Source organism: Brassica rapa, chromosome A07, assembly GCF_000309985.2.
Source record: "Brassica rapa cultivar Chiifu-401-42 chromosome A07, CAAS_Brap_v3.01, whole genome shotgun sequence".
In the NCBI taxonomy this organism is placed as follows: Eukaryota; Viridiplantae; Streptophyta; class Magnoliopsida; order Brassicales; family Brassicaceae; genus Brassica; species Brassica rapa.
The window spans coordinates 16,816,460-16,843,125 of NC_024801.2; the positions used below are offsets into that span (position 1 = coordinate 16,816,460).

Genomic DNA, 26,666 nt, shown 5'->3' on the forward strand with positions numbered 1-26,666 from the left:
GAGATCGAGGTCAAATGTATTGAGTGTAGTCACGCGGATTTGACATGACATGACTTTAGAACTGGGTCAGCGGGTCGATCCGTCCCGCTTGACCCGCTATCACACATGTCGATTCATTTTTCTGACTGAAAATTTTGATCCACATGACCCGCGAAGAAAGAATCATATTCCCGCACCTGTTCCGCTTAGATTTGCAGGTAACCCAGTAATAAAAATTTAAATAAAATAAATATTTTAATTATTTTAAATAAAATAAATATTTTAATTATTTTATATAAAAAATAAATAAATATTTATCATTAAAATTATATAATTTAAAATATTTTATATATTTTTACAAAATATTTTATATATTTATACGAAATATTTTTTACAGATTTTTTTTGCGGATTGGTGGGTATCCGCGATTCAAATTCAGCCGACCTGCACCCGCCCCGCTTAAAACATACTTAACCCGCACCTGCACCCCCACCCGCATGTTAAATCTTTCGAATTGGCCGATCCGCACCCGCCCTGCGGCAGGTCAAACGTGGCAGGACCCGCAGATTAAGAGTTAAACTCCCAGCTCTACATGACCTCCACTTCCTTATTGTGTGGATGAGAGTAACTAGGTCAAAATTCAGTCATCATTACATCTATTCAAGATCGCTTTCGAACCGTTGGTGAGTTCTTTATAAATCGAAGCATAAGCAAAGTTCAACGTGGTTAAGAGATTAGCGGTGGCGAGAACGACGAAAAAATAGAAAAAGAAAAGAGATTCGCCTTTGAAATCGCCTCAAATAAAAAATGCTAGGGTTCTGTACTTTTATCAACAAATAGTGAAAAAATACTATTTATATGTCCGGTAAAAATTTTGGTTAGGTTTAAAGTAATTTGGTAAACTTTAAGGTTCAGTACAATTTGGAAAGTAAAAAACAGAAGAAGACTTCCATAAAGTCTTTTAACCGATAAAATATTCTCTAACCCCTAAATAAACCATAAACTCAAGTAACTTACTAAATCACTTCATTAAACTTAAAATTAACATAAAATGTCTAATATACACAAAACTAAACACATATAAGTCAAATTTAATTTTTTCAAAAAAAGAAGTTAAGCTTCCAAAATCTAAACCTAAAAATACAAATAATACTACAACATATGTTACCAGACCCTAAACAAAAAAACACCATTATACACTACATTCACCCATCTATGTTGAAAACAATTCAATTTTACTAGATATTTTTTTTATCATTTACAAATGTTTATAATTACATGATTTCAAATTTCCCCCCATTAAAATATTTTTTATAAAACTTATAAATTATTTTTAAGATCTACTTCTCGAGAAGACTTATAAACTCGGGGTTATATTCGTAATGATGCATTCTGGATTTTTTTTTTATCATAATGAGCTGGTTGTAATTTTACAAAGCCTTTGGATTACTTTTGCATTTGATTGAAGTTTGAGTATATTTTTGAACTTAAAATCAAGTTTTGAGTCACTTTTTGCAAATTCTCCATTTTTTATTTATTAAATGCATATATTAGTTATAAGAATTTAAAAAAGTAGTATTTTTATTTTGATAATAATATCTAAGATTATTTGAATTTTTTTATTTGTACGGATCAAATTAGATATTCGTTTAAAAATTTAATTTTTTTTCGGATATCCGGAACACCAAATATCTAGATGGCTACAGATCGAATATGACCATATTGTTGATTATTCAGACAAAATGGATCATATCTCAAATATCTCCAGAAACCCGAATATTCGATCTGTGCCCACCCTTAAATATTATTCTCTCTGTTTCCAAATATAGATAGTTTTAGCAAAAATATTATTTCATAATATAAGTAGTTTACATATTTCAGTGTACCTTTTTCTTTGTGTGACCAATAAAATAATGTTAAGCTTTTTATAATTGGTTGAATTAATTAATTAAATGATATATCTTTTTGAATAACAACTTTCTAAATATTTGTGATTTTAAATAAAACGACTTATAATTAAAAACAGAGGGAGTATCAAATATAATTTCATCAGATGACAAAAGAAAAAAACTGTTGCATCAAAAATGTAAATCAAACATAACCAAAGCGTAAAATCTCATATACCGAAGGTTGACTGGATAGTCTTGTTGTGAATCGAGAAAGCATGAGAATCTAATGACCAAAGCTCAAAAAGATTTAAAAGTCCCAAAAGCCCAAAACGCGAAGCAGCTTTATTCAAAAACATAAAAATAACACGATGCTTCCTCGCACGCACGTGGCACCTGAAAAAATCAAAAACCCTCTGCGCGTGACGAACACTCGCTAACGAAAATACTAACATAACAGCCAATCTTCCGTCACCACCAATACAACTCCGCCACGTATTACAATTTCGCCGTCGTCTCCCTCAACTTTCTTCCCCCTTTCCATAAACCCTCTCTTTAGGGTTTCTTCTCCAAGCTCTCTCACTCACACCATCGATTCTACTCTCACTCTTCACTATCCAAAGCACAGATTCGAATTCAGCTTAAGCTCCTTCTTCTTCTTCAAGCTCTGCTATGCGTTGATGTAGCAAACCAAAAACAAAAATGGTTCGTATCTCATCGTGCTTCTTCGTCGTGGTTCTGATTGTGCTTTCGATTCGAGAAAGTTCGTCGCAGTTAGGTACTGGTCCGCACATTACTGATGTCAATATACTGTTGCCTCCGAGGATGAAGAATCCAGTAGAGTATCGCCTTCAAGGAAGCGATGGCTGCTTCAAATGGTACTTCTTTAGCTCAGCTTAGATATGTAGTTAGTTAGCACGAACTTAGTTAAGGAATCATTGCCTTTTTTTAGCTATGTAAGTTCACTTTGGTTAGGGATGGTGTTGATTTGCAGGTCATGGGATCATCATGATATTCTCTCGGTTACGCCTGAGTTTAATTCGAGCAGTCACTGCTCCACCAGCGCGCGTCTAAAATCGATTTCGCCTTATAGCGGAAGGAAGGAGACTGCAGTTTATGCAACCGATATACAGACGGGGATGGTGATTCGCTGCAAGGTGTTTATTGACAACTTCTCACGGATCCAGATTTTTCATAACTCTATCAAGCTTGATCTTGATGGACTTTCCATGCTTAGAGTCCGCGCTTTTGATAATGAAGGTAAGTGGTTTCTATAGATATAGACTGTGTCCTTTTTTTTTCTTCAGTTTCTGAAATCTTCTTATGCAGATAACGAGTTCTCCTCACTGGTGGGTCTACAGTTCATGTGGAAGCTAATGCCTGAAAGTGGCGGAGGAACAACGCATCATCTTGCTCATGTCCCTTTGAAGGAATCTCCGTTGACTGACTGTGGGGGACTTTGTGGCTACTTGGATATCCAGAAAAAGCTTGAGGATAGTGTACGTATGTCTATTGAGTGTGTGAATTGCAAATTGTTAAAGTTTCATGGATGAGAAATCTAATGTGGCATTGTAAATGCAGGGGGTGTTTGCAGATTTGTTTGTGGTGAAGGGAACCAAAATTGGACATGAGAAGGTTTCAGTTCATCTGTTGGAGGCTCCCCTTGCCCATATAGCCGATGAAATAGTACTAACCGTAGCAGAGGCCATGTCACTTGAACCTCGTTCACCAGTCTATGTCCTAATGGGTGCTTCTTTTGGTTACACTTTAAAGGTCATGCGTGGGAATGTTCCTCAAGGTTTGTCTGCATCTTAAAGATTAATTTTATCTTTTTTATTAAGCAATGTTTGAGTTATGATTAAAATCTCAGGTTGTTTGATACACGTGTCATATAGCATACCTTAGTTCTTGCTCATAGTTAACTATCAGGATTATTTGCTTTAGGATATCTCAGTGGTGTTGATTCATAGTCTAAATATATTACTTGTCTTTATTGCTCGAGTAGCACGCTATGTCTTGTTCTTATCGGTTTACTTTTTATTCTATTTGCAGCCGTGCATCTACCATCATCACATCACAGATGGTCTGCGTTGAACTCTTCGGTTGTTCAAGTAGATTCTTTGAATGGTCTGACTAAAGCATTAAGCTTGGGGGTAACAACAGTTGTTGTTGAAGATACCCGGGTTGCTGGACACATTCAAGGATCATCTATTAATGTTGTCACTCCAGATGCTTTTATCTTGTACATATCTCCTTGGTCAACGTCAGGGGATCCTACTACAGAATCGAAACCTTTTCCGTCATCTATGCATTGGTATGTGGTCTCTGGTCGTCAATATCTGATTCAGATGAAGATTTTCTCTGGAAGACCTGATGCACATGAAATCTATATAACTGAGGTATTTCCCTTTTTCTTTTACCTTCTTTGCATTGGCAGGAAAAACATTGCATGTTCAATGTTTTCTTACCTTTATACTTTCTTAACTATAGAATGTGGTTCGTAGTCTCTTTATCTCTAGGTTGTCATCTTTTTATATACTTGTAAGAGTAAACCCAGTGTCTTTGGTGATTTCATTTGCTCTTTAATGATTCTGATGTGGACATATGACTCTGTTCATGCTGAACATGTGGCTATACAGGATGTGACTTTTGTTACTGTTTTTTTTACTGTTCATCATTTTGCTTTAGTTTCTCTTTCCTTTGCCCAGTCATGTCCGAATGATCTACTGTACTCATGTTCTTGGGATGTTCAACATAATAAGTTCCTTTTTCTTGTTCGCAGACGGATGATATCAAACTGTATGGAGAAGAGACAGATTATTGGAAAATCGTTTCAGTGCCAGATGATCTTTCCTCTGAATATGGTTGGCGAAATTCTAGAATTTTGAAAGCAATCTCACCAGGATTAGGAGAGCTGACAGCTGCATTGACTTACTTCAATGGACATCAGAATTCAAAAGAGGTGAGAGAACTATATTTCCTCTCTTTAAAGACGTTTTTGTCTCTTTCCGTTACCTCAACAACTTCTTTTCTGTCAGGTTCTCAAGGTTGTCCAAGACATTGTGGTTTGTCAAAAGGTGCAGTTCACATTGAACAGTGAAGATGACGCACCTAAGATTCTACTCCCTTGGACCCCTGCTGTATATCAAGAGATGGAGCTAATTGTGTCAGGAGGTGAGTTCCCAAGCTATGGTTCTCGTGAGTTGTTCTTTTCCAGTTTAAAAACCCATGTTGACTTGACGTTTGCTCACTTCAATGTAGGTTGTGCGAAAGCATCGAGTGACTACAAGTGGTTTACTTCAGATATGAGCATTTTGTCTGTGTCAGCTTATGGAATTATCCAGGCAAAGAGGCCTGGAATAGCCACTGTAAAGGTGGTGTCGACTTTCGATTCACAAAATTTTGATGAGGTACACGATTACATTTACTGATTCCAGAAATAGAGAAAATGTATTTATTTTAAATTCCAAGAGAGATGGGTCAAAATGGTCAAACTTTTTCTTGCGACTTATCATCTATGGTTCTATTCTTTATTATGGTGCTTGAAATGATTATTTTATTCTTCGTAGGTTATTGTTGAAGTTTCCATTCCATCCTCTATGGTTATGTTGCAATACTTCCCAGTAGAGACAGTGGTTGGATCACACCTGCAAGCAGCTGTCACAATGAAGGCTTTAAATGGTTCCAAAATTTTTCTTTAGTTACTTCTGGGGTTTATTAATCATCTCTTTTATGTTTTGCTTTGTTTTCTTCTATATTTTTGTTAACTTGGAGATCTTATATATCAGGTGCCTCGTTCTCTAGATGTGATGCTTTCAATTCATTGATAAAGTGGAAGACAGAGAGTGACTCTTTTGTTATAGTTAATGCAACAGCCGAGATGATGATGTTGGAAGAATTAAGAAGCACGGAGTCCAGTCCCCCTTGTTCTCGGGCTTATATATATACTTCATCTCCTGGCCGCACAGTGCTAAAAGCAACTCTAGCAAAAGAGTTCCATTATTTTGATAAGTCGTTAAGCGAATCAATTGATTTGAAAGCAACTTTAAGTATCGGGGCCTATCTGCCACTTACTATCCGACAAGATAGTGATGGGAATCATCATGGTGGATATTGGTTTGATAAGACACAAGAAGAAACTGATATTGGTGTTAGTAACCTCTATCTTGTACCTGGGACATATGTTGATGTGATGCTTCTGGGGGGACCTGAAAGGTGGGATGACAATGTTGAGTTCACCGAGACTGTGACTAAAGTGAATGAAGATGAGGAGGATCTTACAAATGGAGATAACATCCATCACAACTTTGACCACCATGCTAACATGTTTAGAGTTTCGTGCCAGACGCTTGGTTCTTATGTAAGTTTCAAGCGTCCTACGCGATTATTTTTGTTCTTACTTTTTGTAGCTACTGTGAAAGATAACATTGTTATCTCTTCTCCAATTGTATTCATCCAGAAACTGATATTCCAGCGTGGAAATCTGGTCGGGGTGGACCATCCTTTACCTGCAGTGGCAGAAGCTTTCTTATCTGTTCAATGCAGCTTACCATCCTTTGTTGTGCTCATTGTTGATGAACCTGGTATGTTCAATATCTCCTACAGTTTTGGATCTTTCAAAATTTCTCATTTTACAGTTAACAACTTAATGTTATACATGTTATTTTACAGTTAACAAGCTTAGTGTGATTAGAGCTGCTAGTCAAGCTGAGAGGGCACCAGGACGACTTCGTGTAACTCCTGTGACTGTAGCAAATGGGCAAATAATTCGAGTGGCTGCTGTTGGTATTAGCGACTCTGGAGAAGCTTTTTCAAACTCATCAACTCTTTCACTCAGGTGGGAACTGAGTAGTTGCGACAATTTGGCTTCTTGGGACGATGATTATAATTCAAAAATGACAAAGACTAGCTGGGAGAGATTTCTAGCTCTTCGTAATGAATCTGGATTGGTAAAGACATAAACCAATTCCTTCGTCATTATATTATTCTTCAGATGTCGAGTCAGTTTGCTTTAATGTAAATTGTTTTGACAGTGCACTGTACGGGCTACAGTTTCTGGTATTGATCATTCTGGAAAACCCCAATACTCATCTCTGCTTCCAGAAGTGTCCGAAAGTACTCTCACAGATGCTGTACGCTTACAGGTATGCAATTACAACAATAGTTTTGTTCATTGCTTAAAAAAAAGTCAATTAGTTTTCGTTTTAGTTATCTGGTAATCCTTGTTACATTTTCAATTGTTTACCATTTCTGTCATTTCAGTTGGTTTCTACACTAAGAGTCACGCCAGAGTTCAACCTGGTTTTTCTCAATCCTAATGCCAAGGTAACTCCCATTCTTTAACAAGTGCTTCCTTTTAAATCATGAATGGATTGCACTGAGTATTTGCATTTTCCAATATCTTTATGTCTCTGGTTTTACTTGGTTGAGAGCACTAGAGCTAGATTTGCAATGTTTCAGAATTTTTTATTGTAGGTTAATTTGTCAATGACTGGAGGAAGCTGTTTGTGGGAAGCAGTTGTGAATGATTCTCGTGTAGCAGAAGTGATTAGACCCCCATCTGGCCTGCAATGCTCGCAAATGACCCTATCTCCAAAAGGGTTAGGGACTACACTTGTGACGGTATATGATATTGGGGTCTCTCCTCCACTTTCAGCTCTTGCGGTGGTAAGTTGTTGCGCTGAACATGTATACACTTGTGGAAATTCATTAATTTTCTTATTCACGTTGAACATGACCATGCGTTTCATGAATCACGAGTCGCTCATTCTATTTTATCACAGATTAAAGTTGCAGACATAGACTGGATAAAAATTGCATCTGGGGATGAGATAAGTATAATGGTATTTCCCTTTCTTTAGTTTATTACAAATTCTTTTTTGGTTACGCATTGCTTTCTGTTATCTTTGGTATATGATATTATCATCCTTAATTTAAATGTGGCAGGAAGGAAGTACACACTCCTTTGATCTACTGACTGGCATTGACGATGGGACGACCTTTGATTCTTCGCAGGTTTAAGAAGAAACTTTTATAGATATTGTAATTTATACGTTCTTATTTTTGTTGTGTTATGGAAATATTCTATGAGCATTGGCTATCTAGCCTCACCAATCTAACGCACCTGAATGTTGCATATATATATAAAGAGGATCAACAGAACAAAATAATCTTCTGTACTACAATGTATCCTTATTACTTATTCTCTATAAGCTGTTCATACAAGTGGTTGATTTGCTGAAATGTCGATAATTGCAGTACCCGCTAATGGATATTATGGTGCATATTGAGGATGATCTGGCGGAGCATGTTTCTGTCGATGATAATCCACTTTCTGTTGGTGAACACGTGGCAACTTCTTCATTCAAAGTAGCTGCTAGACGCCTGGGAATCACAACACTATATGTGGGTTTATTTCTTGACCCTTTCATTGCTGTCATAATTAAGTTCTGGAACTAGATACATATGAAGCAATGCTTTTTTAATAGGTTAGCGCGAGACAACAATCAGGAGATAAAGTGGTGAGCCAAACTATTAAAGTGGAAGTTTATGCCCCACCAAGACTTCACCCACAAGGAATATTTCTTGTTCCTGGTGCTTCTTACGTGGTATGATGGAAATGTTATATATTTCTTGGGTAACCACAATCTTAATTATGTTTCTCTCTACATGTTTGTATTGATCACCTTATTTGTGTTATATAGCTCACTGTTGAAGGAGGCCCAACCATGAATGTTTCTGTTGACTACACCACTGTAGATAACGAAGTTGCAAAGATCGAGAAATCAGGACGCCTCTATGCAACATCACCTGGCAACACGGTGCGGACAAAATTATCTGACTATGCATTTCTCAGTGTTTAAACAAAGTAGAACAGGGTTTGGCTATTAAATTACTTAAATCTACCCAAAAGATATAGCATCTTGATCTGGATTCTCTTATGACCAGACAATCTATGCAACAATATATGGGAGTGAAGGTACTGTAGTTTGTGAAGCAGTTGGAAATGCCGAAGTTGGACTTCCTGCTGCTGCAACGCTGATAGCTCAAAGTGATACTGTGGCTGTTGGCCGTGAAATGCCTATATTTCCATCATTTTCTCAGGTGAGAATTTAAGCCACAAAAAACTCCTCTGAGTCTATTCTATACTCATTTTTGGTTACATTATCAGGGAGATCTTTTGTCTTTCTATGAGCTCTGCAGAGCATACCGATGGACTATCGAAGATGAGGAGGTTCAATTCTGTGTTTCTTCCTATTGTGGATAATTATAATCTAGTTTCCGATTCCCATGTGGCCATGTTTGTGATAGAAAGCTATATTTTTCCATGTTAGGTGTTGAGTTTCCATGTACCGTCTATTGACGTGGAAGAGAATGCTGGCTTTGTCAATGTCGTCCAAGGAAGGTAATCTGCATGAGCTCTCTAGAACATATGCAATAACGGATAACAGAATACAAACCATTGTCCAGTTATGGTAGATAAGTATTTTCAGGTCGGGGTAGCCCCTTAAGTTAGTACTCTTATAAGTTGCTTTTTAATAACTTGACCTTTTGTATTAGAGTCATCAAATTTCTAATGAGCAGTTTTATCTTCTCCATTTCAGATCTGCTGGGAAAACCAGAGTCACCATTGCGTTCTCATGTGATTTCGTGTCTCCTGGCTTGTACTCCGAATCTAGAACATATGAAGCATCAATAGTTTTATCTGTTGTGCCTGATCTCCCTCTTTCTCTTGGGATTCCTATGACCTGGGTTCTTCCGCCATTTTATACGTCATCTAGTCTATTGCCATCATCTCCTGAGACACCAAAGCACAAGGATGGTCAAAGTCACAGAGGCAATGTAGTCTATTCCCTATTGAAAGACTGTAGTTCTCGGGCTGACGTCGAAAGAGATACTATATCAATTAACGGCGGAAACATCAAAACTACAGAAATCAACAATGTTGCATGTATTCAAGCCAAAGACCGCACAAGTGGAAGGATCGAGATTGCTGCTTGTGTGAGGGTTGCAGAGGTATCCTGAACGTGGAAGTTTGTAGCCACTCAATTCGCTATTCTTTCTGTTTATTGCATCATTTATCTTCTATTTGTCTACTTTGTTGGTAACATAGAATTCTATCAGGTTGCTCAAATAAGAATGAATAGTGAAGTGATCCCTTTCCACGTGGTGGATCTTGCTGTTGGTGGTGAACTTGAACTTCCAATAAATTACTATGACACTTTAGGTAACGCTCTGTTACATTTATGTGCATGCTTCATTTTCTTGATGTAGTTTTCTTGTAAATATCTTTTGTTGTTCTGTGTTGAAAAGGAATCGGTTTTCTAGAAGCACATGGTGTTACTACATACAACGTTGAAACCAATCATCGTGATGTTGTGTCTATTAAGACTGTCAATGACCAAACAAGTGTCTACATTAAGGTACGTGTTCATCCTTATAATCAACTTTTGCTGTTACATGTGTTTATCTTTTGTCTATTCTGATGGTTACTAAATGTACGCTTCTCTGCTCCTCTCTAATCTCGTTCTCCTTATAATGAAGGGAATAAAACATGGTAAAGCTTTAATTCGGGTCTCCATTGGCGGTAATCTGAGGAAAGCAGACTACGTTCTGGTATGGGCTACTATCATGAATATTGTTGTCACTTTCTAGTACAACATCTGTTATGATTGCTACGAGCTTATATTAAACGTGTTTCGCTTTTCTCAGGTTTCAGTTGGGGCACATATCCATCCTCAAAAACCTGTCATTCACACTGGAAATATGCTGAATTTCAGCGTTACAGGTAAAATGTCAAATCAAATCTACATGACAAATACAATTATAATGCCCGTCCTGCTAAACAGAAACTTGCAATGTGATTTAGGGGCTGATCATCAAGTCTCTGGTCAATGGGTTTCATCGAACAGGAGTGTCCTATCCGTCAATGCAGTATCCGGCCAAGCTAAAGCAATCGGCCAAGGGTCAGCTCACGGTAATAACTGTTATTGTTTTGATGCTTTTTCTGTGATTTCTAGAGAACAACTATCACTATGAGATGTTATTTTTGTTGCAGTTACATTTGAAGGTCATCGTTTGAAGCTGCAAACAAAAGTCACAGTGCTACTTGGAAACACCATATATGTTGACTCTCCTAGAGAAACACTAACAAATGTCCACGTCCCTGCAGAAGGATATAGCTTTCCTGTAAAATTCAGGTCAGTAAGCTTTTAATGTTGCATTTAAAGAAAAAAAAAGAAATATATAGGCAACATCGTAGTCATCAATGATAATAAAAACTGCAACAGGGAGAACACGTTTGTGAAAGGAAACAGGAACACATTCAACTGCCAAGTAGACCCTCCATTTATAGGGTATGATGCGTACTTTCTTTCAGTGAATATACATGCGCTATTATATATATATGTGCATTAACTGGCTTTGACTCTTACATATGTTGCATTCAAGATATGCGAAGCCATGGGTGGATCTTGACACTGGAGACACTCGTTGTCTTTTCTTCCCATACTCACCGGAGCATCTGGTTCACTCAATGTCTAGATCAAAAGACACGAAATCGCATGTGTCCTTCTCCATTAATGCTTCAGTCAAAGAAGGTCGACAGGTGTCGGGATCTGCGTCTGCACTTCTTATTGGAGGGTTTTCTGTAGCATGGCCAAACAAGGTTATTTAAGTTCTTAAACAATCGCTAATCAAAGCTTTCATTTATGCGAGTTTGACTTGTTAAATATCTTGCAGTTGAATATAAACCCGGATTCAAACAAGACTACAATTTCAGTACAAGGGAACACCGGTAAGATCCATATATCAATTGTTAGTTCATTTTATTTCGTTATACAAGAAATGCAAAGGATACTTAAAACTACTCATTGCAGATGTTCAAATTCACTGGCAAAGCAAAGGAAGGTTATCGATCAGCTTGATCAAGAGAGAAGATTATGGTATCGCAGGGCGTGCACTATACGAGGTGATTTTTCTCGTGAAAATCCTAATCATATTCTCGGTACGATAAAAAACCATCAACAGTTTAGTAAGCTATCAATATTCATCAACAATTTTCAGGTGAATGTGCTTAATAGATCAGAGCAATTCACAGATATAATATTCATCACTCTCCCTGCTACTGGTGAGCTTATAGAATTTGCTCTGTTTAATACTGTAGAAAAGGCTTTGTTTCTCTCACTTGCCATATTGATGCGATTATATAAACTTTTTTTTCAGGCCAAAGTGTAGAAATCGATTTCTCTTATGATACGGGTGAATCCTTAGTAGCGCCATCTGTGAGAAAAGATGGATACCTGTTTACGATACTATGGGGTGTTTTAGTGGTGATTGTATCGGTGGTCATCTTGATGAAAGTGATAGATAGACCAATTGGTCCAGCTGGGGCCACTAGAGTTGCAACAAACGGTGTTGCAGCAACAGCAGGAGCACCGGGAACACCAGAAAGAAGAAGTGGTGCAGTGATATACCATGAGGAATCTCCAAGAACACCATCACCATTTATGGAGTATGTCAAGAGGACTGTGGATGAGACTCCTTACTACAGAAGAGAAGGGAGGAGGAGGTTTAATCCTCAAAACACTATGTAGAATATGTTTGTTATGAGTAGTAAACTCTGTTTTTGTTTGTAAACCACCAAACCTTGAAAACTGTTTATATCATTTGTGCACTGTTATCTCTTGCTCACTTCAGTTTGAACTGGAAACGTTATTTTCTAAACCAGTTATTTGAGTTTTTGTTTGATCAGTTTTTACCTTTTAGATGATTTTGGATAAACTTATTTTAAAAAAAGTTATGATTTTATCAGCTCGCTTGAATTCATGAAAAAAATTTGATTGAGGTTAACAAAAGTCTCTGAATTTTGACAATAATGGGCCAATATACACAATAATAGTTTGCATCGGGCCTATTAAAAAATAGTGGAACTTATATTACTACGGTCCAAATACAAAACAGCATCGTTTTAGGCTTTTAAGTTTTAACGTAAACCCTAGTGAGAGAGTCTCTCAATCTCAATCATCATCGTCGTTTCTGAGCGAAACCCTAATAATTTACTTGCAGGTTTGTTTCCGTCTCGTGACGAATGCATTGAAATAGCGAAACCAATAATTATATTAAAAATTGAAATTCTTCTCTATCTTCCTCGTATTTAGCTTCACTTTGATGTCTGACTGAAGCTCTTACTTGTCTGTGTTATGTTCTTGTAGGGAACTTTTAAGGAGGAGGAGGAGGAGACAAGATGAGATTGGTCAAGTGTTGGTTCTGCTCTTCGACGATATATCCAGGACATGGTATTCAGTTTGTCCGCAACGATGCTAAGGTACTTCAAGAATCACATTACTTTTGTATTTTTCAAGATTCGATGTCTTTCTTTAGCTTTGAATTTGTCTTTCTTTTTTTTTTTTTGCTCATATTTGTGATTCAGTTACAAGTCTTCTTGTCCTTTTGCAGATTTTCCGGTTCTGTAGGTCTAAATGCCACAAGAACTTCAAGATGAAGAGGAACCCTCGTAAAGTCAAGTGGACTAAAGCATACAGAGCTGCACACGGAAAGGACATGACTCAGGTACTTAAAATACTAATTCTCTTTCAATTAACAAAACCATAATAGCTATGGTCTCTCACCATCATCACCCTTCTCTTCCTTTCCACAAAAAAGGATAAAACTTTTGAGTTTGAGAAGAAGAGAAACAGACCTGAGAGGTATGATAGGAACGTTACTGAGGATACTCTCAAGGCCATTAAGAAGATTGATAAGATCAGAAGTTCAAGAGAAGCTCAACACATCAATAAGAGGTATATGCATTTATATTTCTCGTACATATCCTTGGGATAAATTAGACTTGTGATTTTTGATTATGATTGGTCTTAATTCTTGTGTGGGACTTAGGTTGAAGCCGAACAAACAGAAGATATTCAAGAGTGAAGTCAAAGAGATAGATCAGAACATTAGTTTGATCAAGGCACCAGGTTCTTACCAACAAGATTCAGAGAAGATGAAAGTTTCGGTCTCCACAAGCAAGTCTGTTCAGAACGAAGCCATGGAAGAGTGATTCTGTGGAAGCACTTTAATAGATATTTTTTTCACTCAACTCTGATGCTGGTGTCGTTGTCCTTTCAAAACAAAGAAAAGAGAGTTTTAGAGTTGTTTACATTTTGCAATGTATTATTTATTACCTGGAATGGATCCACAAGAAGGTTTTGGTTTTCGGAGCTAAGCTTCCACATTCGCTGATTCATTTCTTACCAAGTGGAATACTATTAAAGTATAAACACCCACACTTTACTTATAAACAACTTATTTTCCGTTAGAAATTTGAATATTGCATTGATTTCCAATGGAAGTTAGAGCTGAAGTTTTGTTAAGAATTGAATCCGTTAGAAGATTTGTAGATGTATATAAAAGGAATTAAATATGGATAAAAGACTAGTTTCATTTTTTCTTGTGGCAAACGTGAAACAATCATTATTTGCCAAGTGATACATGGCTTTTGAATAATGTGGCATGTTTTTTTTTTTTTTTTTTTTTTTATAATCCAAGTATCCGTACCTCTCACTTAGTCCGATTATCCCACCGCGTCCAACCGGAACTGGCGAGGAAGATCCTGGAGATCAAACGGAAACCATGTTAAATCCGCTGTGACCGGGACTCGAACTCGTGATGGCGGGCACCTCAGCCGAGGTTCCTTTACCACTAGACCACTAGGCCCGGTTAACGTGGCATGTTTTACTAGATGATCTTATATATTGAGTACCTTGTATATACTAATATAGGAGAAGTGTAGTTATTATTCTTTGATACCTCAAGGATGTCCACTGTGTTGGAGCCGGATTTTACCCCGGTCCAGACCTGGTTTGAGATCTGAATACTGAAAAGTCCAAAATCCAGCACTATCAAGATCCAAGAATGAAACATAGGTTCGCGAAGATCAAAATCCACCCCGAGCTCAAGGAGTCTAACCCACTCGGCAAGTCAACACATAACGTAAATGAATCAAATAAATTAAAGAGTATTATAAAAGTACTTCTCATATAGCTAAACTATACTCTGTTGATATTTATACTCCATTATTGTCAAGCACCCTATGTACTGTTATCAAATCATCAATAAACCATATATTTTCCATGATTGATTTTAATCTAGTAGAGAAGAGCCTAAAGAGACACCCAAGAATCAAAATAACGACAAAAAGTGTGATATCCAAATCCATGTACAATCTTCAGCTTCGTCCAAATCTTCTAAATTTATCGATGCGGTTCTTTGTAATTGAAGTAAAATAAGTATTGAATCATTACACCAAAAAAAACCCTGCAGCTTCGGGAGAAACTATCGGGAGGGAACTTCAGGAGGCTCAATGAGAAACTCTACACTTGCTCGTATGTTACTAAATTCAAATGTCGTTCCGACAACTTTCCTTCAGTTTGACAGAGTTTCAACAATATTGTTTATTTATGTTTTCAGTGGACAAGAAGCTTTAAACTAGTTTAAGGAAGATCCAAGCTTGTTTGATATGGTAAACACACATTACAAGAATGTCATATTAATCAACAACAAGTAATTGTTTATTTTTGGTTTCGTTTGAGGGATAAAGAAAAAAGTTAAGCTTCAACAAAATGAAAATTCTCGCCGTTGCCTGTGATCGAACCCGAGTCACCCGCGTGACATGCGGGTAGTTTTTGTTTTTAAAAGTTAGACCGGGCTAAACCAATCTTATTACATATAAAATTGAGATGGCAATTCGAATTCGTTTCCGAAACACACAACAGAGAAGCTTCAAACACAAAGCTTCTTCCGTCGTTAAACTTCATCAATTTGAATCCTAAGCTCTCGTCATCAAAACCAACACCTTTGATTCTTACATTCCCTCACATTCGTTTGTGTTATGAAACTTCATCGCGTCTGCTCAAGAAGAACACTTGCTGCCTCTTTACAACACCTCCGCTTCCTCCAAACACCTCGTATCGATGCTCGCATCATCAAAACCGGTTTCAACACAGACACCTGTCGTTCCAATTTCATCCTCGAGGACTTTCTCCGTGGAGGTCAAGTTTCCTCTGCACGCAAGGTGTTCGACGAAATGCCTCACAAGAACACCGTCTCCACAAACACCATGATCTCCGGCTACGTCAAGTCCGGTGACGTTTCCTCCGCTAGAGATCTCTTTGACGCCATGGTGGATCGAACCGTGGTCACTTGGACTATCTTGATGGGGCTGTACGCTAGGAACAACCGTTTCGACGAAGCCTTCGAGCTTTTCAGACAGATGTGCAGGTCTTGTACCTTGCCTGATCATGTCACCTTTACTACTCTTTTACCAGGGTGCGACGACGCGGTTGCTGTGGCGCAAGTTCATGCCTTTGCGGTCAAGTTAGGGTTTGATAGGAACCCTTTTCTCACTGTTTGCAATGTCTTTGTTAAGTCTTATTGCGAGATAGGGAGGCGTGATTTGGCACGTGTGGTGTTTGAGCAGATTAGAGAGAAGGACTCTGTCACGTTCAACACGCTTATTACAGGGTACGAGAAGGATGGTTTGTACGTTGAGGCGGTTCGTCTCTTTGTCGAAATGCAGCAGTTGGGTCACAAGCCTTCGGATTTTACGTTTTCTGGTGTTCTCAAGGCCGTTGTCGGGCTTCATGATTATGTTCTTGGTCAGCAACTCCATGGTTTAGCGGTTTCTACTGGATTCTCCGGGGATGTGGCTGTTGGGAATCAGATTCTTGATTTCTACTCGAAGCATGATTGTGTTGTAGAGACTAGGAAGCTTTTCAACGAGATGCCTGAGTTGGATTTTGTTTCTTACAATGTGGTCATCTCAGGGTATTCGCAGGCTGAGCAATACGAGGAATCCTTGGGACTGTTCAGAGAGATGCAGTCCATGGGGTTTGATCGGAGAAGCTTCCCTTTCGCGACGGTGCTGAGTATTGCAGCTAACTTGTCTTTGTTGCAGATGGGTCGACAAGTGCACTGCCAGGCCATCGTCGTGACTGCTGATTCGATCCCGCATGTTGGAAACTCTTTAGTGGATATGTACGCGAAGTGTGAGATGTTTGAGGAAGCTGAGTTGATATTCGAGAGTCTATCACAACAGAGCACTGTTTCATGGACTGCGTTGATCTCAGGTTATGTTCAGAAAGGGCTTCATGGAGATGGTCTTAAACTGTTCACCAAGATGCGAGGAGCGAATCTACGAGCAGACCAGTCCACTTTCGCTACTGTACTGAGAGCTTCGGCTGGTTTCGCTTCTTTGTCGCTGGGGAGACAACTCCACGGGTTCATAGTAAGGTCAGGGAACTCAGAGAACGTCTTCTCCGGTTCTGGACTTGTTGATATGTACGCCAAGTGTGGTTCTATCAAACACGCGGTACAAGTGTTCCAAGAGATGCCTGACAGGAATGGAGTTTCTTGGAATGCTTTGATCTCAGCTTACGCTGACAACGGAGACGGAGAAGCAGCGATTGATGCGTTTGAGAGAATGATTCACTCAGGTCTCCAGCCAGATTCAGTCAGCGTCTTGAGCGTCTTGACTGCATGTAGTCACTCTGGATTCGTTGAACAAGGAACCGAATATTTCGAGGCAATGTCTCGGGTCTACGGGATCACTCCAGGAAGGAAACACTACGCCTGCATGCTGGATCTGCTGTGCAGGAACGGGAGATTTGAAGAAGCAGAGAAGCTGATGGAGGAAATGCCCTTTGAGCCAGATGAGATAATGTGGTCATCAGTGCTGAACGCATGCCGGATTCACAAGAACCAAAGCCTTGCTGAGAGAGCAGCAGAGAAGCTCTTTAGCATGGAGAAGCTCAGGGACGCTGCTGCTTACGTAAGCCTGTCAAACATCTATGCAACAGCAGGGGAATGGGAAAACGTTAGTCTTGTCAAGAAAGCGATGCGTGAACGCGGCATCAAGAAAGTTACTGCGTCTAGCTGGGTTGAAGTAAACCACAAGATGCACGACTTCTCGTCGAATGACCAGAGACACCCGAGGGGAGATGAGATTGTGAGAAAGATCAATGAACTGACAGCCGAGATTGAAAGACTAGGGTACAAGCCTGACACGAGTTGTGTAGGACAAGACGTAGATGAGCAGATGAAGATCGAGTCGCTTAAGTTCCACAGTGAGCGTTTAGCGGTTGCGTTTGCTCTTATCAGTACACCAGAAGGGTCTCCGATCCTTGTGATGAAGAACTTGAGAGCATGCAGGGATTGCCACGCTGCGATAAAACTGATATCGAAGGTTGTAAAGAGGGAGATAACTGTAAGGGACTCAAGAAGATTCCATCACTTTAGAGATGGGCTCTGTTCTTGTGGGGATTACTGGTGAAACCTCAAGTTTTTGACTCAGAGAACAAATGTAAAAAAAACATTGGAATCTTTGTCTGATGTATGAAGTGGATTTTAGACTTAAACTAGGCATGGCCATTTTACCCGGACCCGAGGACCTGATCCGGAACCGACCCAAAAATACAGGTTCGGATCCAGAACCGGAACCGAGAAATTTATCCTATTGGATCTAAAGATGAAGGATCCGCCAGTAGCAGGTTCGGGTCCAGAACCGACTCGGGACCCGATCGGGTATTTTAAGAACCGAAAGTTAATAGACTTTATTAGTCTTTATATGTGTTTCGGATCTACTGCAGGTTTTCAGATTGTATTTTCTTATGGTTATTGCTCGTTTTCAAAATTTCAAGTTTGGCGATCGGGTAAAATTGAAGATTCATGGGTACAAATAGACCTGAAACACATATTTTAAACCAAAAATATATAGAACTGACCCGAAAAAATCAGGAACTGCCCCGAAAATGTGCCATCTACCCGAACATGGAACCGAAATACTTGGACCCGACCCGAAATATTAAAGTACCGAAAAAAATTTGGGTATTAACAGGTACGAAAAAAATGGACCCAAATCGATCCGGATCCGACCAGAACCGACCCGGAACCGATCCGAATTTTTTAAAGTACCTATGTGGGTCCAAAACTCCATGATCCGAAGGATCCGGATCCAGAAAGACCCGATCCGAACCCGACCCGAGGACCTGGATGCCCATGCCTAACTTAAACCCTGTCGTGTTACAGTGTAATTTGAATTGGTTTTCTTTTTCAGTTCGGTTCAGTTCCGGTTTAAGTGAAGTAGTTACGCTTCTATGCTTTTGCTGAACCGTAGACGAGCGAGCGAGCGAGCAATTGGATCCAGAGAGAGGAGGAAGAATGAAGAAGGCGGAGAATCTGCTTGGCTCACCTACTTTCGTGGATCTAGGAAACGGACGGCTCAGATGCGTGGAGACTGGTCACGAAGTTGTAGCTGGAGACGAAGAAGCATACGCTCGTAACAAACGGTGTCGTCTGGGACTCATCGATCACGCTCTATCTCATGGGAAATCTCCTCTCAACATGTTCTCGCAGTGCCTAATTTCTCGGTTAGCACAAGATTGAAACCTTTGTAGTTGTATTATGTTAGCTTAAGTTGTCTATGAGGTGGTCATAGGTTAGTTTTTTTCTTTTTCTTGAAACCGTTGAGGACCGTTGGTTTATTTGTTTAAGTTGTGTATTTTAGTGCCAGTGCAAGCTCGTGTGCATAAAAGTCTTAAAGCTTTTAAGTTGTATCCTCAGCATATAAGTATGGCTTAAGTATTTACCTTTCTTCTTGTGTTTTTGGCTATGTTCTTAGTTCGAAGCTCGTGTGCAAGCTTACTGGGGATACTGTGAACAAGAACGAGCAACATATCTGGAAACACGTGAACGGGAAGAGATTTCTACTCAGGTTAGGTTAGTGAACTTGATATCAGATTCATTAACATCTTGTAATGATTCTAATTTTGTCTCGTGCTTGTTATTCCTGGCTTTTATTTAATGTTTTTGTGTTGATGTATCTGATAGAGCAAGTGGAAAGAGGAGCTGGAACAAGCGGAAAGACCGAGAAAATACAAGTAATCAAACACAGACGCCTTAAGGAAGATACTGATTCCGATGATTCAGAGTTTTGGATGCTTAAGTCAAGTTCTGGTTCAGAGTCAGAGCTGGAGAGTGATGAAGAAAACTGCAAAGGTGCCTCTTTTTGTTTTTTTTTGTTGGTTCTACTTTCATCTTTGTATCGGAACTTAAACTAGATTTGCATCTGGTTTTGGTACAGATTCTCATTGTGATGCCAAAGAATCTGAGCAGCTCTCAGAAAGGTAAATGTATTCATTTACTCTTATTTCTGTGTATTATTTATATTCAAAAAATTGCGGATTGGTTTTGTTGTTCACCCCTAGTTGTTTTGTCTCTTCAACAGAACAAAGAGAATGTCAATAGAGATTGGACCAAGTAGCTTTGCTTCGAGGAAGAAAAAGATTAGGAATAGTAATGAGTCATGTTAAGAAAAGATTTGTTGCAATAAGCAGATGCAGTTTTGTTTATAAAATCAAATAAAGAAGCCTTTATCGAATGATGTTTGGTGCATGTAGTGAATCTTCCCACCGTTTTAATCAGCCACAATGGGCCCTTCAGTTGCACGTGTATCACACACACCCATATATATATATATGGAACCAGAACCGTATATCTGAAAGAGGAACATCAAGAAACAACACAGGCCTGCACGCAGGCATCATCTCATAAGTTATGAAATGGTATGTACAGAGAGGCGAAGAGCTAATAAGAAGGAACAACAATTCATATATCATGTTTCCACCAAAAGTTTTCACAATAATTAGAGCAATCCAACTGTTCCTGAAGCTTAAATGGAGAAGAGAAGCTGAGATGTTGTATATTAAAGACCAACAATTAATCGTTTTCTCTTTCTGGTATATCAAAGATTAGGCCTTAAAGTTTCTTGTTTAACTAATCATCACCAAAAGTTTGCATTTAACATCTCTGTTAAGCGCAAGAAGAATATTGTTACACAAGCAAGTAATATTGTTCCACAACTCCATCAGGGTAAAGAGAATATAAGGAGTAAGTTTTTTGATTGATTATGTCATTTTCTATGCAATTAAGATTCATCAAAACCACATTATGTCACAAGGAACTATTTTCATAGTCCTCTCAATTTGACTTATAAATATAACTTGTATGATGTGAATTTTTCAAGAACATATTCTTATTTCTTGGCAAATACTCTCACGAGATATTATATGTAGTATCCAAACAATCATTTTATTTGGTTTCTCTTAACCCATATTTACTTTAAATCTACAATAATCATGTCAGTGTTTAATCAAAACTAGTATGAGATTCCTCATTGTTTTTGCATTGGCAATCTTTTTATGACGCGTTATATATTGACGGAATATGAATATTTTGACCAATATCAATCAACAAGCATTTTATTTTCTATGGCAACGATTCATAGGTGGCAGAATTCTCCAAAATTTAATTTGGGGCATTGACAATCCGTTTCCATTCATTCCACTTGATCTCTTAAGGGTAATAGTGTTGTTTATAATGTTGATAGATCGGGAGACTGGAACATGCTTTAGAATCTGAATCCGAAAAAAATGGTGATGACTGATGACAGGCGAGCATGCTCCAGTCTCTGACACTGAAATTGAGGCCTGCAGCGAAGACCAGTGAAATTGGGAAAGTAAACTAAACTAATTAGTGTTTGATTTCGGTAAAATGCAAAATATTGAAAAGCAGTTGTATATACGAAGAGGCAAAGGATAATAAGGAAGAGAAATTACATAACTAGGAGACAGCCTTTAACGTAACCATCGCCAAACCACAGCCACAATCTTCATGCGATTATTTGAGGAGAGCGAACACCAGGAGGCCAATTCAGTGGAACCACTGGAAAATGATGGAGGCAAAACGCAACTGAGCTGAAACCGAAGCTCCCAGCCGCAACCAAACACCCTGACACACCTAACCTCGCACCGAAAACGAAAATTATGTTAACAGCTTACAATAATATGTTCTTATAATAATTATTAACTAGATTATAACCAATTCGGGGTGAGTTTTTATATGAATATTTGTTGGTTAAATGATTTTCAACCTTTTGCAATACTACAATATCTATTGATTGTAAAATGACGAATACAAATGTTTATTTCTTAAATGTATCATCATTTTCGAAAAGTTAACGTACTACAAATACACAAAAGAAAATTAAGTTTTGGGCTCAGACAAACCAGTAAAACCAGATAGACAACATCAACTGTAAAATGACGAAAAGAGATTAGGTTTTTTGCTCTCGGTTTGTTTACTATTGACTCTCCATAAGTGATTTCATTTTTTACTTCTTTAAAATAGTGTTTTTTTTTCTTGTTTCTGTTTCAGTGATATGAGCTTTGTTTCTTTTTTAAAATTTATTACTAGATCTTGTGCAGGTGGTTATTTTCATTTTTATACACATAAATATTTTTTAACATGATTAATTGTATATATATTAATGTATACCATATTATTAATTGTTTAATATAATATTTTAAAAGACAATAATTTTACAGTTCACATGCAATAATTTAATTTATTTGTTTTGAATTGTCAATGATAGCATATATTCAATCATGTGATACAAAATTCTAAACTGAAAGTCTTATTAGTTAAAGATCAAAACTTTAATTGAAAAGTATTAATTATATTAAATTAATATCGCAATATTAATACAAAATTGTACATGAGTTTAATTATAATTACAAAATTAATTAGATATTTTAAAGGTTTGTTTTAGTTAAATTGAAGCACACATTTATTTTTAAAATAAACACGAAATTAACTTAATATTTAAAAGTTTTTTGAGTAAAAAATGAAATGTACATATATGTTATAAATAAATAAGAAATTAATTAAATATTTAAAATGTTTCTTTTAATGAAAATAAATAAATAAATATACATATATATATATATATATATATCTATTTATATTGTAATAGCAATTATTTAGTTAAAATAGCTAGATAGGGTATTAGAGAGAAACAAATATTAGACGAATGATCAAATCTATCATTCTTCGAACAAACTCAAAAAGAAGTAATTGGAATAATGTTATGATATTTCATTAAAAGCTTTTTATGAATAAAAACCAAGACTAAATTATTTAATCTGAATGAAATAATATATATATTAGTGCTTCTAATATTAAAAATCATTTCGTTTTGAAAAAAATGTATTTCTGAGATTGTCAGGATCAAATAAAATATTAGAAACCACATATTTAAAAAATAATTTGTATACATAAATTTATATACATTAAAATAAGTACATGAATCAAAATCAAATCCTTTCATTTATTTACAACCTATGTTTTTGGTAAATAAATCAAAACAATCATTTTTATTTATTTTATATCGTATATAATTAAACTTTAGTGATATTGACATATATATATATATATAATATTTTAATATAAACATTTATTATTGACACTTCAAACTCATATGATTTTATTAACATTTGTATATTTGCTGTAACAAAAATTTAAACCGTTGATCACAATTTCAATATAAATTTCAAAATTAAAATATTAAGATCACAATAATTTTTCAATGAAAAATTTGAAATTAACATCTTTATATATTTTCATATAGTAGATAATTTAATTTAAATGATATATATAATATAAATATCTATTAATGAGACTTCATATTCATACGATTTATTATCATTTGTATCTTACTTGAACAAAAAAAATAAATAAACCATTGATTACAAAATTTTAATGTGGAATTTTTATCATTTTTAGTAATTTTGTAGTGGTTTTAAGAAATTCAAGATATTACATATAAGAAAAATTAATTTTTATTATTATATGCCTAATGTGATTGTTTAATTCTTTTAATAATATAAAATTAAAAAAAAAAAGAGGATACAAAAATTGTTATCAAATATCTATGATTCATAATCATTAATTGTCATATATATGTTAAACATATTAGGCAATTCCGTAGCTTTTTTTCAAGAAAAGCTTTGAATATATTATTTTGTACACTACTAATCAATTTGATAATTAATTTAATAAAAAATATAATATATATTTATATAGACCAACTTATTTGTTTAAGGATTCTAAGAAGGGCAATTGTCAATAATAGCACATTTTGAAGTTTATGTCTCAAAAATAGCACTAGAAGGAGAAAGTCACAAAAATGACATTCATTAAAGGGTAAAATATCCCTAATGCCATTGGTTTAAAATTAAATAAACAAACAAAAATAAATAAAATAAAAATAAAAAAAAAAATTTTTTTTTATAGTTTCAGATTATATGTTTTCAGATTCGAAATTTTTATAATTTTTGTTTGAAATTTTTTTTTGAAATAGTTTTTTATTTTTTTAAATCTTATTTTTATAATTTAAAAATACTTTTTGAAACTGTTTTTTAAATTTTTATTTTTTATTTTAGTATTTATTTTTTATAAAATTTTAAACCCTAATTCCAAAACCCCTCCCCTTGACTCTAAACTCTAAGGTTTGGATTAATTAACCCAAGGGGTATAAGTGTATATTTACCTATTTAATGAAACCTATTTTTGTGACTTTGAGCCTTGAGTGCTACTTTGGGGACAAAAACTTGGTTTGGTGCTATCCTAATCTTTTTCTCTTCTAAGAATCATCCTAGTGATGACACATGATTATAAAAACATGTTGTAAACTTCTAATGCTCCAGGATTAATATATAGAGAATGTTTGAATTTATATTATTTATTATTTTGTAAGTTATAGAGATATGATTGGAGTCCCAAAATTAAAGTTGTAATCAACAAGTTTATTTATTATTATCAAAGTAAAAGTGTACTGGATAAAGTTTATATTATAATCTTACTTTAATCTTATCAAATTATTATTGCCTTTTTCAAATATAGAATTTTACTGTATGGTTTTATAATAGGGCAATTCTCCTAAATAGATTTTTTAAGTTTTTGTCATAAAAAGATTTCTAAAAAGGAAAATGACCAAAATGTTTTATTTAACAGGTAAAAAACACTTATAGCCTAGATATATAAATACAAATAAATAAATAAAATATTTTTTATAGTTTGGAATTATATATTTTCAAATTCAAAATTTTATAATTTTTTGTTTTGATTTTTTTTTCAAATTTAATTTTTGATATTCGAAAAATGCTTTTGAAACTGTCTTACTTTTTTTTTATTTTTCAAAAGTTAATATTTTTTGTTATTTTATAAAAATTTAAACCTCAATCCCAAAACCCAACCCTTTGACCCTAAAGGTCTAAACCCTAAGGTTTAAATTAGTTAATTTTAGGGGCGTAAATGTATACTAGAATTGATTTGCGCTCCCGCACGGATGTTTGATTTAACTTGTGTACAACGTAAACTCATAAATTGTTGGTTTTATAAAAAAATCTCATGTATATTTTTTATGTTTTGTAGTTCACATATAGAGTATAATATATTATCTTATAATATATCTCATAAATTGTTGGTTTTATTTGTACGTAATATTATATTATAAATTTTGTAACTTGATGCAATTTTATGTAATATAGGAAAATGTTATCTCCATTTAATAGATGCGATTTTGTTAATATTCGTTCAATATTAATAATGGTCAATATATGAATATCAATTTCGTTAGATAAGCTTTGAAATTTTAACTAACTAATTTAAATCAATTTTAAATGCAGTGAAAATATCTGTAAATAAAAAAAATACAAAAAGAAGCACTTAATTTATTTTAAATGCAATGACTAAATGTGTAAATAAAATGATGTACTAAAAATATTGATATCAATGTTTATAAACAATTTTTATTTATACTGACTATCCAAGTTTCCAAACAGTACCCAAATGTATTTGAGTTTTAATAATATAGATTTAACTTTTAATTGAAACATTTTGATCAATTTAATCGTTATACACTATATTTGTGACAAAAAAAAACTAGCTTTATCCAAAGGTATTTCTGTTTTTAATATCACGCTGCAACCCAAATTCTCTTTTGATTTCCAACTTACTGTAAGATATTTGATAATATTCTAAGGAGAAAATTTTGTTGAGTAAACTAAAAAGAAAAAGAAGAATCACAATGGAAAAAAAAAAGGAAAAAGGAAACAAAAATTCAAATGTCGAATAGAAAAGGAAAACCTTAAAAGATATATTCTTATATATACTAACTAGGTGTTCTGCCTGCACATGCGAGCATAGTATTTTTATAGATATTTATCTTTTTATAAATATTAAATCAAAACCAACATAATAAATTATTAATTATATTTTTAAAAAGATAAATCAAACATTAAACTTTATATTTTATATTTTATAATAAAAAATATTATTTCAGATAAAAACACAACATATTTAAGAATTATCTTATGTTTTAAAAATATATTTTGTTTTTGAGAATTTTATTATACTTACTTATAGTCAATTATCAGATATAACATATAAATAAAATATTATTAATATATATTCATTATTTTTTATCAAAATATATATATGCTTATTGTTGTGTTAAATTTTAAAGACATTCACATATATTTTAGAAGATATATTTATTTGTTTGATTAGCATTTAATTATAAATTGTTTTATATCTAACTATAAATTTTAAAATAAAATATTATTTTCAGATAACAACAAAATATATCTAAGAATTATCTTATGTTTTAAAACATGTTTTAATAAAATATTATTACCATAAATTATAAAATGAGATCTGGTCAAACGATCAACTTTTGAATTCAGTTTGTGCCACCGGCCATCGATGGGTTAGCACTCGACTTTGAAAATGTGACATGTTCTTTTCTGGTCAAGTGTCCTTGTTTTATACCATGCCCAAATCTATATATACACACATATGTGTGTATCGCTGGTGGGACAAATTATCAAATGGATCGATTTTATTCAT

At 35.3% G+C, this 26,666-nt stretch overlaps 4 protein-coding genes and 1 long non-coding RNA gene across 6 annotated transcripts; 4 read left to right on the forward strand and 1 right to left on the reverse strand.

Annotated features, from left to right (window-relative positions):
- The first annotated feature begins 2,207 nt into the window (after nucleotides 1-2,207).
- LOC103850178 (nuclear pore complex protein GP210) lies at nucleotides 2,208-12,631 on the forward strand. The gene is made up of 36 exons (XM_009126894.3): nucleotides 2,208-2,743; nucleotides 2,860-3,125; nucleotides 3,195-3,364; nucleotides 3,447-3,663; nucleotides 3,918-4,264; nucleotides 4,648-4,827; nucleotides 4,904-5,039; nucleotides 5,127-5,275; nucleotides 5,435-5,546; nucleotides 5,654-6,225; nucleotides 6,325-6,448; nucleotides 6,537-6,814; nucleotides 6,899-7,009; nucleotides 7,128-7,190; nucleotides 7,341-7,532; nucleotides 7,649-7,708; nucleotides 7,812-7,880; nucleotides 8,124-8,270; nucleotides 8,354-8,473; nucleotides 8,570-8,686; nucleotides 8,814-8,969; nucleotides 9,037-9,099; nucleotides 9,200-9,270; nucleotides 9,470-9,881; nucleotides 9,990-10,092; nucleotides 10,179-10,288; nucleotides 10,410-10,481; nucleotides 10,578-10,653; nucleotides 10,735-10,842; nucleotides 10,924-11,065; nucleotides 11,156-11,221; nucleotides 11,316-11,532; nucleotides 11,607-11,661; nucleotides 11,744-11,835; nucleotides 11,931-11,994; nucleotides 12,090-12,631. Exons 1-36 carry the CDS (start codon nucleotides 2,568-2,570, stop codon nucleotides 12,458-12,460), a joined length of 5,784 nt encoding a protein of 1,927 aa, XP_009125142.1. The 5' UTR covers nucleotides 2,208-2,567; the 3' UTR covers nucleotides 12,461-12,631.
- A 212-nt stretch (nucleotides 12,632-12,843) lies between these two features.
- Nucleotides 12,844-14,105, forward strand: LOC103850179 (probable ribosome biogenesis protein RLP24). Of its 2 annotated transcripts, XM_009126895.3 has the most exons (5): nucleotides 12,844-12,932; nucleotides 13,079-13,191; nucleotides 13,323-13,436; nucleotides 13,530-13,666; nucleotides 13,761-14,105. In XM_009126895.3, exons 2-5 carry the CDS (start codon nucleotides 13,111-13,113, stop codon nucleotides 13,921-13,923), a joined length of 495 nt encoding a protein of 164 aa, XP_009125143.1. In that variant the 5' UTR covers nucleotides 12,844-12,932; nucleotides 13,079-13,110; the 3' UTR covers nucleotides 13,924-14,105. The 2 variants fall into 2 exon arrangements, with proteins under 2 accessions (XP_009125143.1, XP_018511793.1); XM_018656277.2 differs by lacking the exon at nucleotides 12,844-12,932 and having other exon boundaries at nucleotides 12,970-13,191.
- A 225-nt stretch (nucleotides 14,106-14,330) lies between these two features.
- Nucleotides 14,331-19,606, forward strand: LOC103850182 (putative pentatricopeptide repeat-containing protein At2g01510). Its single transcript, XM_009126897.3, has 3 exons — nucleotides 14,331-18,222; nucleotides 18,976-19,288; nucleotides 19,540-19,606. Exon 1 carries the CDS (start codon nucleotides 15,754-15,756, stop codon nucleotides 18,190-18,192), a length of 2,439 nt encoding a protein of 812 aa, XP_009125145.1. The 5' UTR covers nucleotides 14,331-15,753; the 3' UTR covers nucleotides 18,193-18,222; nucleotides 18,976-19,288; nucleotides 19,540-19,606.
- Nucleotides 19,023-20,365, forward strand: LOC103850181. The gene is made up of 5 exons (XM_009126896.3): nucleotides 19,023-19,288; nucleotides 19,540-19,637; nucleotides 19,749-19,916; nucleotides 20,002-20,044; nucleotides 20,146-20,365. Exons 1-5 carry the CDS (start codon nucleotides 19,080-19,082, stop codon nucleotides 20,228-20,230), a joined length of 603 nt encoding a protein of 200 aa, XP_009125144.2. The 5' UTR covers nucleotides 19,023-19,079; the 3' UTR covers nucleotides 20,231-20,365.
- A 634-nt stretch (nucleotides 20,366-20,999) lies between these two features.
- LOC103850183 lies at nucleotides 21,000-23,295 on the reverse strand. The gene is made up of 2 exons (XR_629648.3): nucleotides 21,536-23,295; nucleotides 21,000-21,406 (listed from the first exon to the last, which is right to left on the reverse strand). It is a non-coding gene; the product is annotated as an uncharacterized LOC103850183 (long non-coding RNA).
- Nucleotides 23,296-26,666: the final 3,371 nt, after the last annotated feature.